Source organism: Panthera pardus, unplaced genomic scaffold (genome assembly GCF_024362965.1).
Source record: "Panthera pardus isolate Hobbes unplaced genomic scaffold, ASM2436296v1 HiC_scaffold_1, whole genome shotgun sequence".
Lineage (NCBI taxonomy): Eukaryota > Metazoa > Chordata > Mammalia > Carnivora > Felidae > Panthera > Panthera pardus.
Window position 1 is genome coordinate 78,795,830 of NW_026526654.1, and position 16,066 is coordinate 78,811,895.

Sequence of the window (16,066 nt, forward strand, 5' to 3'; positions counted from 1 at the left end):
TTTGTCAGCTGCATCAACGAACAAGGCAGAATTAAATAGTTGGAGGAGAAAATCCGGAACTGAAAATATCTCAATAATTCCAATAAGTTGAAAGACCTGTTCTTTAGTTTGAAAGGTCATTTGTTAAATACAGAATAGAGAACACTCATTTAGCAGCAAATTTGTGAAGATACATTAATACCACAAGGCTTAAGCACTTAGATTGGCTGTAAAACAGAATCTGTGACATAACACTTAACATTGGTGTAATGGTGAATCTCTTTTCTATCTTCCCTGGCAGACTCTCCCTTGAGAGCAGAAACCACATGTAATCACCTTTGTGGCTTCCATACTTATTACAGTGCTGTACAAGCATTCAGTCCATGCTGAATTAATGATTGAGTAAATATAGATTAAAAAAAATCCAACATCCCATATCTTAAACTGGATCAGCAGAAATACAATGCCCTGAATGGAGGAGATATTCACATATTGTATCATGAGCTACCGTGCTTGACTGTTTCTAGAGGTCTAAGTTTAGGGTGGGAGCCATATTCTTAAAGAGATACTGACAGACTGGACTCAATCTAAAAGATAGCAATTGAGCCAGTGGATGGAAATTATAAGGAAAAACTTTCTTAAACAGTTTGTCGTCCTCAGTGAAATAAAAACACTTCATATATGTGGGTAGAGTATTACTTAATTGATCTGTATAGTAGTTGGGTGGTTGGATTAGAAGATATTTAATATCCTTTCCAAATCCAAGATGTAAAAACTTTATGCCAATAGGAGTTGCAATGAATAAGTGGATTACATATTTGTAACAAGCTAATCTAATTAATGTGCCACATAATGACTGTTTACAGGTATTAACATGACTGTTCATACTAAATATTTTTGCATTAGTCATGAAAATGTTTCTGAAGGCAATAGGTTTTGACAGGGTGAAAGAAGAGGAAATCACACAGTTCCAAATCTTTGAAACAACTTAGCAAAGTGAAAGAATTTTGGTTTGGCTGGAATGGATGGGTGTAGGCAATGAGCCCAGGACAAGTCAGACCAGATCGCTTGCCATATGAACTGGGGCTGACGGTTGGGTCCCCAGGGGATGGCATAAGGGCAGTGCATGTGTTCTTGGAGACCCATAGAGGCAAAGTCAACCAAAGACAGTAGGGAGGGCTGAGAGACAAAATAAAGCAAACCTATTACCACCCCCAAGTCCAGCAACAGGAGCTGGACTCTAAATGGGGGAGACATGGTCTATAGCTGGTAAAGCTGAATCAGAAGAGAATCTGCTCTGAAACTTTCATGGAGGGCCCTGGTCATGGCTATGAATGTTAGTTTCACTGGCTTGCCTGCATTGGTCAATGGGCATGTGGTGCATGCATGTTGGGAAGGCTTATTGGCACAGGGTTGGGCACAGGCTCCACGAATCAATTGGTGGAAATCCTCAAAGTGAGCTTCAGAACCCACAGGAAGGCTCTGCCATTAACCCACAACGTTTGGATTCAAGTAATCTCAAAAGCAGCTTTGCAAATCGGTTCTGCTTTTTTCCGCCTACCACTTGTATCTCAAACATTTTCCTGCTTGGCAGGACTACCTTGGCTCCCTCTGAACAGGCTGATGAGGAAGCTGGAATGCATGTGAAGGAGGAAAAGGAGTAGTAGACAGATGAAAGCATGGGAGTCATTCCTGGCTTCTGTAAAATCACACCTAGCTTTCTTCTATGTGTACCTAAGATTCCACTGAGCACTACTCTAGGATCATCTACCAAAAGACTTGGTACCTAAAGTTTTGTTTAGAGGTCAAGTTTCAGAATTTTGACTGTATTTGGAGCATTTGCATTGGGAAGAAATTCCCTAGAAAAGGTAAGACCATATGCAGAGTTAGCCTTGAGGATGAACAGAAAGCAGAGGGCAAAGAGCCTACCCTGCAAAAGGAATGTGCTTTTTAAACAAAAAGACAGTGAAGCTGCTTCTGCACTTTAGGATTAGGGTGGGAGTGGGTGGGTCTCCAGTTCTTAGCTTTGGGTTGCTCCAAAGAGGGCCCATGGTTCTCACTGGTTAATTAAAAGCTCTGGGCTGTGTAGTTTGCTCTCTAGATACCGAGATCTCAACCACTACAACAATTTAGCCAATCCATTGCGGTTTAGCCAATCCAATTTAGCCAATCCTATGCAGTTGACCTTTGAACAACAAGGGGGTTAGGGCGCCAACCCCCATGCAGTCTGCATATAACTTGGCTCCCTGAAAACTTAACCACTAATACCAACTTGACCTGAAGCTTTATTGGTACTACAGAGTCAATTAACACATATTTAGTATATGTATTATATATGTACTGTATTCTCACAATAATCTCAAAATTCTTTAAAAATTTTTTCAGTATATCTAGGCTTTGTTGTTTTTCTGCAAGTTTTTTAAGTTGTTGCAAGTCTCCAAATTTTTCCCAATATATTTATTGAAAAACATCTGCATGGGAGTAGACCTGCACAAATAAATATGCGGTATCTAAGGGTCAATTGTATTTTCATTTAAGCGTTCCAGTATCACATGAAATTATACAGGATTAAGATGATTTTCAGTATATCCCTCTAAAATTTTTTCCTCTATCCAGTGTCCCCAGCACCCTCTCAGTGCCACAATCTTCCTTTCCCTGTCCCTTGTGTGTGATAGTGGAAAGGGTTAAAATATCATCAGCTTGGAGATAGACAGTGGCTCTACACTTGGTTGCTGTATGACCTGGGACATCTCTTCATCCTTGGGAGTCTTAGGTTCCTGTTCTACAAAATAGAAGACCACAGACATTAATTAAAGACATGCCTGGTACATACAAGGAGCTCAACACTGTTAGCTCCTCCCACTTCCCCCTTCCCCTGTTCATTGCTCTCTTTGGGTCTCTCAGTATTCATCTGTTTATTCCAACCCCGAAATAGTCTAAGTGAAGATTGCTCTTGACCAAATTAGGAAAGAGGAAAAGAGGTGAAAACTAAAAACTAGCACCATCCATTTTCCTCATTTTTATTTTTTAATTTTTATTTATTTATTTTTAAAGTTTATTTTATTTATTTTGAGAGAGAGAAGGGGAAGGGCAGAGAGAGAGGGAGAGAGAGAGAATCCCAAGCAGATTCCATGCCGACAGCACAGAGCTTGACGTGGGGCTCAAAATCATGAACCTTGAGATCATGACCTGAGCCGAAATCAAGAGTTGGACACTCAACCAACTGAGCCACCCACGCACCCATTTTCTCCATTTTTAAAAGGAATTAGAAAGGAAGGAATTCAGCATTAGTCTTGAAAGATACACTTGGGTGTTCAGCACTTTCTCTTTCTCTCTGATTTCTTTGGACCTCTCTCACTCACCAGTAAAGACAAAGAATTCTCTCAACTAGTTGAATGGAGACAGTATCAGCCCAAGGAAGATTATTAGCAATTTCTCACTTTTACATTTACAACAAACAGAAAGAGCTGCCCACCCAGTGGTAATTATTTGATCACTAGGACTAAATAATGAAAAAAATATTCATTAAAAGGGTGTGGATTTCATAGCAATACATTAGCATAAAACAAGTCATTAACGGTGCTAATAAGAAAAGTGTTACTTAGCTGCTTTAAATATGGTATTTTGGACATTTGAAATGACAAAAACATGGTGAGCAGTCACATGGATTTATAGCTACTACTTGAACCATAAAATCAAACTTGTCATGATAGAGAAGACAGAAATGCTGATATGTAATCCTTCATAGATCCCCTTATTAAAACTTAAACTGATTTTTAGAAAAATTAGGCTTTCTTCTAAGTTGTCTTTGTTTTAATCAGGGAATAGAAATTCCTTTTTTTCCTTAATTTACATTTAATTCTTGTCCTTCCTTGCCAATCTCTTATGAAATACTATGTTTCATGTTGTTGCATCTGTTTACATATATATCAAAGAATACATGCTTATGATCTTGATGTTTTCAGAACAAAACACCTTGGGACTTTCAGTGCAGAATGGAGGCACTGTGATTTTTTTTTTTTTTTTTAATACTAAACTGGCCATGATACACTGCAGTGCTTCTCAGAGAGGCTCACTCCATTTATTTTTAAAATGTAGCCAAGTCAATAATGAACTACCAGCCTGGCATTGGGAATGGCCAATCTTTAAGTGTTATTCACAGCTATAAAACAAGTAGATTTTATTTCCAGCCTTTACCTTCCCCTTGCTTAGCTTTTGGAACCTATCCCAAGTTGCTAAGTTCATGGTCTTTCTCTCTCCATTCTCCTTCCATTCTCTCCCAGTGAAAAAGTGATAACTGCTAGTTGTCTGGCTTGAACACATGTTTAATGGCAGTGATGTCCCTAATGTTAGCCTATCAAAACAAAAGCACATGCACAAAGTAGCTGGCATTGACCTCTCCATCAGAGGGCATCCAGAGCTGGACCTGAGCTTGGATTCTGATGTGATTTGAATTTAATTCGATTAAATTACAGGATCTAATACTGAAGTGTAATGCTAAACCTGTCTACCATTACTGCCCATGCTTTTGGCATACCAGGGCCACTAGACCTTAGATCCCTTTCACCTTCCACAAAAGATGCCCTGGAATAGCAAAACTCTGATCAAACCCTAAATAAGAATGGAAAGGGAACAACATAATCCATTGAGATCTTTCCTCTTCTACTGTGATGCTGTTGAAACCCTAATGCTTGGCTACTCCTGCATAGCTATCGGAAGAGGCTCACAATTGCCATGAGAGAGTGTATATTCTACCGCAGGCTCTGTTCATTTACATAGTAGGATAGTCATGCGAGGTGAGCTGCCTACTGGTCAGAATCAGGCCAGCAAAAATTCCCACAGGGAAGAGCCTTAGGGCTGACCACCGTTAGCCACAGTAACAAGAATTGGGGTCCTAAGTTAAGTCCTGTTAAACTTTTGAGAGTTTTTTCATCATTAAGACTGTAAATCACAGGCCAGGCTGTTTCAGTTTCAGCCAGCCAAATGTAAGAACAACTTGGCCATATGCTTCTTTTTCAAAGAACTTTATTCATTTAGCCCCAGGCTCAGAATTCAACAATGTTTTCTATGGACTTTTTCTCTTCACATCAAATAATATTAAAGCGGGAAAATATGGGGGAAAATTCTAATTACTCCCATATGTATACTTGGAAATGGCCAAATGGAATTATTCACAGTTTCCTTAAACACATACTCTGATTCCTGATCTCCACACGTGTGGGCATAGACCCCAGTGCAAAGACCTCCTCAGGCTCTGTTTGTCAGAATCGCACTCATTTTTTTAAAGCCCACCCAAATGTCTTCTCTGTGCGCCCCGCTACGATCACCCCAGTCGAAAATAATATCGCTCCCCCAACATTGTCTTTGTGTCTTTTTTGAGACACCTCTTACATAAGGTTTGTGAAAGCCTTAAGCTTTTGCGTAACTTCTCTTCTGGTCCTTAGCAGCTTGGCAGCATAAATCTGAATCTTTCCAGTGATTCGTGGCAGTGTCTTAAATGTGATCGGTACTTCATAACTATTTTGCTTCTTGGCGATTAACTGTTGGGGGTGTCGAAAAATTAAAGGGAAATAGATACTTAACAAATATGTGTATGCCCTTTGCCTCTCCCAGTCATCTGTAAGAGCTCTCAGCCTCCCACTGCAGAAGGTCAGGAGTCTGTAGTGTATTTACTCTGGGTGTTAAAGCACTTGAAAGTTTATTTTTCACTGGAAGAGCTTTGTTTGATTCATTCTTTGTAAGGAAGGGTGCTAGCATACTCAGCTGTTGATGCTTATTTGGAGTAGTTTTTCATTGGAGACGTTTATCACACCCATTTGTTACCTGTCTGCAGCTGCCTTTGGAGAAAGCAAACGTGCTTTCTGTAACTTTTACAGCCTCCAAGGAAATCTATGCCCAGGGCTCAGTTTTCTTCTACTGCCTTTTCTTTTACCTTTCTCTTTTTAACTCGTTGAGTGAGCGCTGCTTCCTGGCGCTTAGTCAGCTCTGAGGCACCGCAAACGCTGGCATTTGCCTTCAGCACCGTGGGGGGATCAGAGCTGCTGGAACTGCCCGTCTAGGGGGCTGGGGGCTGACTGCTTACGGTCCCGGTCTCCTTTCTTCTTCTGATTGGCTGCTCGGGGTCACGTGAAGGCCGGGGGCTGGAATTCTGAGTTGTGGCTTTTGGCACTCCTTCTTCTTTTTAAAAATCGCCTGGTGTGTGGAGCTCCGCCGGGCTTGGTGCCTCGCTCCCTTACTGAGACTGGAGACAGCCGGGAACAGCCACAGGGCAGACTGAGGTGGCACAAGGGAAATCTGCCGAGATGTTCAGTCAGGGACCCAGGACCCCAGCTTCAGGCTGCTACTATCTAAATTCCATGACACCTGAGGGCCAGGAGATGTACTTGCGATTTGATCAGACGGCGAGGCGCTCTCCTTACAGGATGAGCCGGATTCTAGCACGCCATCAGCTAGTGACTAAAATTCAACAAGGTGAGTGGCCGGTAGAGGAAGGCTGTTGCTAATTCTGATTTCTGTTGGCTCTATTTCATGCTAACCCAGTTTTTTACATTGTTGTTTTCACTTTACAATACATGGATTTCTATGCCACGCTGCACGTAACTTTTAGAAATAACTTTAGGCAGCAGTTTTAAACAAACGGTGACAGCGCTTAGCTGCCACATAACTCAACTTCATGTGCCCGGAAAACTTCACGGTAGGGCGGTGAATCCTGCATTTCCAAAATTTATGTGCGTCTACACAATAAATGAGGCAGGTTTACTCGGTGTGTGTTTTGGGAGCTTTTCTGCAGCTTCCTCACAGTGTGTCACATTTAAAACTTGGACATTTGTTTATTTCCTTGGAGGGAGGGTAGAGAGGGGGGACTCACTTGTACCCCGCCCAGATTCTTTATAACATTGTTAGCCACAGGGGAAAGTTAGAATTCTATTCTTAAGGCCACTGGGCTGACAACCGACTCGCATTCTCTATTTGTATGTTTATGTCAGTAGTCTCTGATTTGTTGATACTGTTTTTCTGGTGAAGGGTAAAGGTGTCTGCTAAGTTCAAAACAAAGCTTGTGACATGCGCTTGGAAGCAGCAGCTTCCTAAGCCCAGAGGAAAGGATATTGATTACAAGCTGCTAGATGTTCGTTTTTATTCTCTACAAAAAAAAAATTAATAAATAAAAATTAAAAAATAGGTCAACAGCCTGGACATCACTAAAACTCCTCATTCTCCAAAAATAGTTAAAACATGCTTCTCATCTTAGGGTTGGTCTGTAGAAGCTGGAAAATGAACATTCCTAAGAGACTCCTAACTGGTGCTCATTTAGAAGACACACACATACACCCACATCATCACAATAAGTTTATGAAGTTTATGACCACGCCCCTCCTGGGCTAAACAAAAACAAAAACACAAAACAAGAAACCCAGTAACTAAATTATTATATTGGTGATACGAAATTTACCAGGAATTTCTAGAGCCATTATACAAACACAATTTCCACTTAAATAAATGAGTTTAAGATTTTATTGAATTTTAGAAGGGAAGTTGGGGTTTGTAATCGTGAAAATCTTATTGTAATGTTTCCAAAAGGAACAATATGTATTCTAGCGAGTAGCAGTTGATGAGATTGTTTCCTTGGAAATTAGGATTTGTTTGTAAAGGTTCAGGAACTGGTTATGTGTGAAGGATACTGGTCCTACATACCAGTCTGATTTCAGGAAGGATATTATGTCATTCCATAAACTCTGTGTGCAGGTCTTGATTGAATAGAAACAAAAGTAATTATTTCCCTGTGGCTTGATTTAAAAATACATTAGTCTTAGAATAAAAACCAGCTAAAGCTTTAGAGATTTCTGACAATGGTGCTTTGCCAGATGCCATCATCGCTATGGATGCAGGAGCTTGGCAAATGTTTGATGATGCTTTATCATCTATGCTCGTTAAATGTTCTTCAGCATGCATGTAAAGTGCATTATGTTAGAAACACTGCATATAGAAATAGTTTGAAGTTGTTTTGCGGATCTCCTTAAATGTATTTACGACGATTGATTTCATTAAAATTCTTTATGTGTTTTTTGGATGAAAGTTATATTCCTACTGAGGATTTGAAGTTGTGAACACATGCATGATCATTGAAAGGATACTCTGAGTCTATGTTTCTTTTGCCTAAATAGAATATGTGAGCATTCTCACCTTTTTGTGCTGGGCAACAGAGTGTTTGAAACCAATGTATGCCTAGAAATTAAGAGTGATCATGAAGAACATAGGGGAGCATGAAGAAATTCCAATAGTCCAGCCATTGAGAACTCATCATTTGTTGATATTATGCAATGATATAGTAAGACATTATGATAGCAGAAGCAAAATTTCCTGGGTAAGAGTAGAGAATATTGACTGAGCATTTATAATGTTTCAAGCACTACTCCGGGAGCTATATATATATATATATATATATATATATATATATATATACACACACACACACACACACACACATATATTTCAATTTATTTTACCCTCAAAAAAATCTTCTAAGTGAGCACATACTATTATCATACCCATTTTAAAGGCAGGAAAACAGAGACACATAGAGGTCAAGTAACTTCTTACAGTTTACATAGTAGGTGCTTGTATTTTAATATAACTCTGAAGCCCATGCTCTGCAATACCCTAAACTGTTTCTGGTTTTTATAATGAAGGTGGAAGTATTGGACTTGAGATTTATTTTAGATTTTGTAATATGCCAAAGTCATTTCAGTCTTTTCTACTCAGAATGCAGCAACAAACCATATGGCAGAATCAGAATCGGTCACTCACAATGCTATTTCCAGTCAGGTTTTATTTCGCTAATGGAAGCAGAGTGCTGTGTGTTTTACCTTCCTTGAACAGCTAGTATCCAATAATGCATGATGTCAAGTTATTTTACTGATGGCCTATAATCATTCAGTTAAAGTTTACCAAGTGCGTATTAAATTAATAGCACCATTATTTTTTGTAGTTCACAGAGCGGTATCTCGAAATGACAGCAACATCAGTAAAATTGTTTACTCTATCGTAGATCTTTCATGGAGAATTTAGCATTGTATTATTATAATTTGGGGCATTATTACTGATGATCATAATCTCTCATGGTTGTTGGGAACAGTGCAAACAAGAGTAAGTTGCTCCCCACTGACCTCATTATAGTGAGCTAATCATTGAATGGCATGGACATGATTCAACAGCAGATGCACTCATGAGAAGGAAAACAAAGAGGAGAAATAAAGGAATCTTTGATGATGCATAGGATCAGAATTAGTTGCTCAAACCCAGGATGAATCTAAACTTGCTCATCTTAGGGTATGCTCCAAAATACACACGCATTATTTCTCTTAGCCTTCTTTATAGTTCTGGAGTTTTAAGTCCAGTTAAAAGAGAAGAGAAGTTTAAAATAGAGGATTGCTTTGCAAAGTGAAAGTTTATCATAAGTCACACTGCCCAGAATCCCTACCCCACAATCTCGCTGAATCAATGGGTAAATTGTTGTATGGAGAGAGAATGGAAATAATAATGGTCTTTATTTGCCTCAGTAGCAGGCACTTGGGAATGGACAAGAGGGGGGATGCTGGGGAGGTGGAGGAAGAGTATGTTAGGCCACAGGAAGGGAGAATTGGGATCTCTTGTCATTTGATAGCTATGATGCATTGGCTACAGGTGCACCATGTTGAAAGCTTATATACTCATGCATATGCTATCTGGAAAATCCAAATCTAGGCAAATACATAAATGTGATTATTTGCTTTGTGAAAGAATTCATCTTGCTATTATACTATTTTTTAAAAATTATTTTGAATGCTGAAAATGGCATGATATGGACCTGATTGTAGTCAAGTTCACTGAACCAGAAAAAAAGGAGACCAGGATGCAGGCTCTTATTTAGACCCCCTCTCATTCTTTCACTATGGTAAGTTTCAGAACCTTACTTGGCCTTTGTTTCTTGATGAGAAAATGAGATGGTCAGTCTCTGGTTTCTAAAGTTTATTCTGGTTCTCAAGTCCTCTCTCTGGTTGAGTCAGAACTCCTTGAACAAGAGTGTGCAAAGCAGGGACTCCTTAAACCTAAAATAATAAGTTGAAAAGAAAACAGAGCAGCTTTCTAATGTAGAATAAATCAGTGGCTTATAATTTTTCTACAACTTGTCAAGGAAATTATTACTGTGGAAGTCAGATTTTAGTTCTACGGCTGTCACTAATTAATTGTGTGCTCTGGGGCACGCTACAACTTCTCTGGGCATTCTTTCCTTCTTCCATAAAATAAAGGGTTTGGATTAAACAAACGTGAGGTTCCCATCATGTCTAAAATTCTGGGATTCATGATCACAGGTATCATGTTAAGAAAGAGAGGCAGTTCTTATTTCTGTTTTTCTTATTATGTCATTTAATACCTACCTGGACATGTTTCTTTGATACCTGTTTAATGCTCTCATTATCAATTTAATGGGCACGTTAGGACAGCCAGTCTTGGGGACTATTTAAATATCATTACTACCTATAATTATAAAGAAACTGTAAAAAAAAAAACAAAAAAAAACCACCTTTCTTTCTCTAGAGTCCAGGACTGTGAAATGGAGGTATTGCAGTACCTGGCCTATTGCAAAGAATGTCCGTGTGTGTGTGTGCCCCTGTGCTCACAGAAAGACGTCTTTTCTTGACAGAAAATGCAAAATGTAGAAAATTTCATAACCAAGAGAATTAGTGAAAGTCAGATTTGCATTTTCTTTGACTTTTATTTATTTTTGAAAGAGAGCGAGCGAGTGGTAGAGGGGCAGAGAGAAAGGGAAAGAGAGAATCTTAAGCATGCTCTGCGTTTAGCGCCGACTGCGTTAGCATGGACTGCGTTTAGTCCCACATGGGACTCGAACTCACGAACCATGAGATCAGGACCTGAGCCAAAATCAAGAGTTCAGTGCTCAAACGACTGAGCCACCTTGGTGTCCCTCATTGACTTTTTATCTGAGACTATTTTTAAGGATCACATCTGAGTTGAACTTAACCAGAGTGGAGTAAACTGCCTTCCTTCTGCTCCCAGGGAATGGAACTGGGTATTAGTGATGTGCTGTCTGTCTGTCATTACTCCATCGGGCCACATGGCATCTTGGGAATTTGCCCGACCTAAGTGGTAGCCTTGCTCATCCTGGTGGGAGAGCCCCAGCCCCCCAACTGGATAGCGTCAGCGGAAATTAAACAATCATTTATTCTTTGAGAATTGCCCTTTCTCCATGTCCAGTATTTTCTTACCCAACCACTTTCAGAAATGGAGGGTGGAAACACTGGCAGAAAAACAGATGGAACACAGAAAACAGGGTGAGAATGCATCAGTCCTGTATTGCTCAAGTTCTTTTTTAAAAAAGTGGCAACTGTCAGAAATTCACATTCCATGAATCAGAGCCTCTTTCTGTTCAGTGCTGGTGACCGAAGGACCTGTACATAAAGGGTACTGTTTAACCGAAAATTACAGGAAAGTCTGTTGGGAGAATTAAGTCAACGAACTTTGCATAACATTTTAAAAGTGATCACATATTAAAAATGCAAGCAGTTAAGAAATAAGTACTAGAAGGGAATTAGCAAAGAATGATATGTAAAACTTGACAGTTTAATTTTAACCAAATTGAGACATCCATAGCTGCACGTCCCTGCTTTTATTAGCTCTAATTTTATAAACACACATCCCAGATGCAGGTAATTGCCAAATCTGGATTATGTGATATTATTTTCAGTGAGATTCATTTTTTTTTCATATTTCATATTTCATTATTTCATATTTTCAGTGAGATTATTTTCAGAGAGATTCATTTTTTCCTCCTCTTTTCCCCAGTCAGTGTTTAGTTCTTTGTAAATTCTCGATGCTGGTCCACTCTTACAAAGCAAGGCTCCTCATTTCCTTAGCCACCTAGTCATGGGCAGTGCTTCTAGCTCTTCAGGTGACCCGAAAAAATTTAGACAGAGAGAAAATGAAAAGTGGGTTTTGGTAAACCTCTATACAGAAGGAAACACATCAGTTGGGATTTCATGGCGACAGGTCATGAATGAGCATGTGCCTTGTGCATTTTATTAACTATGCGAACCCAGTGGTAAGTCTAGGAAGAAGATACAAGAAGATAGGAGACCATGAGTTGCATATCTGATATTTGAATGAAGTAAGGATCATGTGAAAATCATTATCTGTCTCCTAAGGGGCAGTGTGAATATGATTTTCATGTGGGTAAAGACATCATAGATTAATTTACATTCTAATGCATTATCTAAAGGATTTGATGTAGTGTATAAAAGAATATACAACTCTGTGAAGGTTATTAAAAGACAAATCTGATGAAGAGACAAATATAGGTTAATTAATATAATAAAGGGATTATATTACATCCCTTTAATATATTAAAGAGATATTACATAAAATATGAAACATAAGGTGCTAAATAATTATTAAAAGTGGGCTTTAAATTTAGCCTGAGCTTTCCCTAATCTAAGCAAAGAGGAAAACATGATCAGGGGAAGATTTGCCATGGTGAAAACCCACCAGCGCAGCTTTTCCTGGGACTTGATGTTTGGGAGAGTTTTCTCCCGAGAACTGGATATATGAGAGCAGTTTCATACAGATCTCATAAAGGGGACACTACGATATGGAGATGTAGTGGATAAATTAAACATTTCCTGCAGTGAATTCAATTGCAAGTTTCCTATAGGATCCTGCAGTGAAACCAGGGGCATAAATAACAAATTATAATTTAGTAAAAATATTTGGGGATGGGGTGAGTGGCTCAAAACAAGGAGGTTCAGGTATGCAACCTGATTCTTCTCCTTAATCTTGAAATAGCATGGAAGCTGTCTACAGATAGTTTCTCATTTGGCTTCACAGAACACTAGTCCTGTTAGATATTCAGGGGAGAAATGTTTCTGTGGTTAAGTAATTTGAGAAATGCTATATCCTCTTTCCCTTTTTGGAAATTCACACTTATGAAAGGCCCAGAGAAATCCTGCGGAAAGTAATTTAACTTTGTTCAAACTGGTGTATTTCATCATGAATCCATTTTTCACCGGATACCAGGAAGTGACATCTTATAAAATCATGCTCCCTGGGGAACGCATTTTGGAAAAGCTGATTGAGGAAGCTTCAGGACCTGTGGTTCATTCGGATAATTCTCTTTGACTATTATTTCTTGCATGGATTGGGCAATAGATAGTTTGAGGTTATATTTTGGAGAGTAAATTGTAAATATTTTCTGTTTTCAAATAAGGCCAGCTCCATGTACTCTAAAAATCAACTGGGTGTAAAGACAAGATTGACATCTCTTTATAAAAATTAACAAATAAAGGGAGATTCTTACCTGTTTAGGTGGCCCCTATATGTTTGCCAGGCAGAAAACTGAAGGAGTAGGTATATGGGCAGGGTTAATAATTCTACCAAGAATACAACCAGTCTTCAAATAACTCTACACGATAGGTACTGCTAGGCCAGAAGAAAGAGATTATTGCTTCTTGGTTCTCATTCGTCTCACCTATGATAAAGCTGAAGCCCTGGGCAAATTCCAAAGGGGTCTGCTATTATCTCAGCTAATTCACGATATTCCATTACTGCAAAGTGGAGTTGCCCCACAGGAAAGAAAAAGGAGACCCTTCAGTAGTGTCAGATTCTCCTTGGCTGTGACGTGGGATATGGACTGTCTGAGACTCAGGCATTGATGAGTGTGGCTCCAAGTCCATTTCCGACTTCATGATCTAAATGTATCTCTGGTTTATGTTCATACTTCATGTATGAAGTCTCTGCCAGTATGACAGAATAAACTGAACTAATAGGTAATAGGTCATTTTAATTAATAAAGCTTGCTTGTTTAGTTGTATAAGCAACTTACAAGTTTCTCAGGAAGCCTGAAAACATATTCTTAAGGTACTTTTCCTCATGCTCGCAAAGAGATAGTACATAGCATTTGCATTATGAATGATGCTTTTGGAGATAATCCACAAAATGTAGAAAAGTTACCACAGAATGCATGGGAAATTAGCCTTACTTTGTAGCCAAACCCCCATGTAAAGTCACATGGGACCATAGCAATCACTATAGAATGGTACAGCCTAGGGCAGGAAAAGTTGTACACTATTGTTTGAAAAGACCTGAGTTCCTGAATTCTCTCTCTCTGTCTGTCTCTCTCTCTGTGTCTCTGTCTCTTTTTAATTTAGAATCTAAAGGAATTTAAATGGAGCATACCCAGTGGGTACTTGGGTGGCTGAGTCATTTGAGCATCCAACTCTTGATTCCAGCTTAGGTCAAGCCCCGTGTGGGGCTTTGCACTGACAAGGCAGGCCTGCTTGGGACTCAACCTCCCTCTCTGTACCCCTCCCCTGCTCCCTCTCTCTCTCTCAAAAATAAATAAATAAATGGAATGGTTGCAAGATAACTGAAAATTACAGAACATGCTATTGCTATTTTAAAAAAAAGGAAATCAACAAAAAAGAAATCCAAAATGTCTGGCCGCAGTCTCAAATGATTTCCCCACAAGACGTAGGAATCCTGACAATTTTAAAAGTCTGACAGAGGCAGAGCTGACTAAAATACCAATGATTTGCATTGCCTTGCCTCTGTAACACTCTGATAAAACACAGGCGTGAACAGTGTAAAGGAAAAGGGTAGGGATTGTAAAGAAACTAGGCAGTCGCAAGTAACTAATATACATGTCGGTATTTTGAGCTAAAGAAGGTTTTCTCTTTCTGCGTTCCAAGTCTCCTCTTTCTAGCTTATTTTAAAAATCATACATATGGATGGCAAGAATCTTGGATGAATATTCAGTCTTGATAAGTGAATAGTAGTAATTCACATACCCTTGTATTCACCAAATGACACACTGAGAAAAAGTATGGTAGTCATAAAAGCATATTTTACTACCCAGTATTATTTATAGTATTTAAAATTATTATAAGAAATAAGAAAGATTCACAATCCCAGTGATAATGGTATTCTAACCATTCCCCCCTAAATAAGACTGGAGTTCTTAATAGAGGACCTTAAATCTCTCCCAGATGCTTTCAAGGACACAAAACATTTCCTCCTAAATGCATTTCCCAAAATAGAGAATGAAATCCATTGCAAAGCCTTACTGTTTGGACCTTTGTAAAAGCATGTGTTGTGTAGAGCAAGTTCTCAGTAATCAAATCACCATCACTTTTACCATGGATCTCTTTTGAGTAGGAAGATCCACTAACACCCCTTCCCTCTACACTCCCAATCTCACCATTAGTACTCCATTCCACCTGCTGTTACTATCTCAGACTTACTGCAAGGATTAAATGTGATAATACAGTTAAACACTGACTACAGTATCCGGAACATACTAAGTGCTAGATATAAGAAAAATACATATATTAAACAAACATCCATGTACGTATAGCCCTTCAAGGCACTGTATCATTAAATGAAGAACAACTAATATACTTTATACCAAGTTGACTAAGGTAAGCATACATACTGCCACATTTTTGTGTCCTCAAAAAAGTATCACAAAATTTAAAACAAAAATTTTTTTGTTTGGTTTGATGTTTTGCCGTTTTGTTTTGTTTTAATCTTAAGCTGTAGTGAAATCTGCTTTTCCCAAATGTGGTTCCCTTTACTTCATTTACTTAGTAACATCAGTTTACTTAGTAATAAATGTACAGCGGTTATTCTTAGTTGCCCTGAACTGACCTGAAATGATGGGTTTAGGCCAGGTTTCAGCTCATATCGATAAACAGCAAAGCCTGTTGTTCCCTACCTCCTGGCAAATAAGAGAGACTGTTCTGGGCAGGAAGTGTTCCTGGCTCCTGGAACCACTTGGTAGGAAACTCTGAAGCTGAGGGACAGCAGCAGAACTGGAGGAAGGGGGCTAGGCTCTGATCAGAGACAGGCCAGAGTGAAAGGCCAGGGAGATGACCAGTGTGGAGCCTGGGAGCAAGGGCTCTACCCAGTCAGTAGTAGAGCTATATCTCTGTGCCTGATGAGTGAATCTATGATGTCTGAATCCCCTTCCCAAATTGTTGTGATTTTCTAAACTGGGCAGTTAGCTTGGAGATTCTTGCCAATTTTATAAAAATTTTTC

The 16,066-nt window shown here is 39.1% G+C and overlaps 1 protein-coding gene across 5 annotated transcripts in view; it reads left to right on the forward strand.

The window, feature by feature from the left end:
- The first annotated feature begins 6,137 nt into the window (after positions 1 to 6,137).
- Positions 6,138 to 16,066, forward strand: part of STARD13 (StAR related lipid transfer domain containing 13) — a 183,428-nt gene continuing 173,499 nt past the window's right edge. For 3 of the 5 annotated variants that reach the window (XM_019447795.2, XM_019447792.2, XM_019447794.2), the window contains exon 1: positions 6,138 to 6,450. In XM_019447795.2, coding sequence (XP_019303340.1) covers positions 6,282 to 6,450 — 169 coding nt within the window. In that variant the 5' untranslated portion in view covers positions 6,138 to 6,281. The remainder of the gene's footprint in view (positions 6,451 to 16,066) is intronic. The other 2 variants (XM_019447796.2, XM_019447802.2) reach the window with 1 other exon arrangement.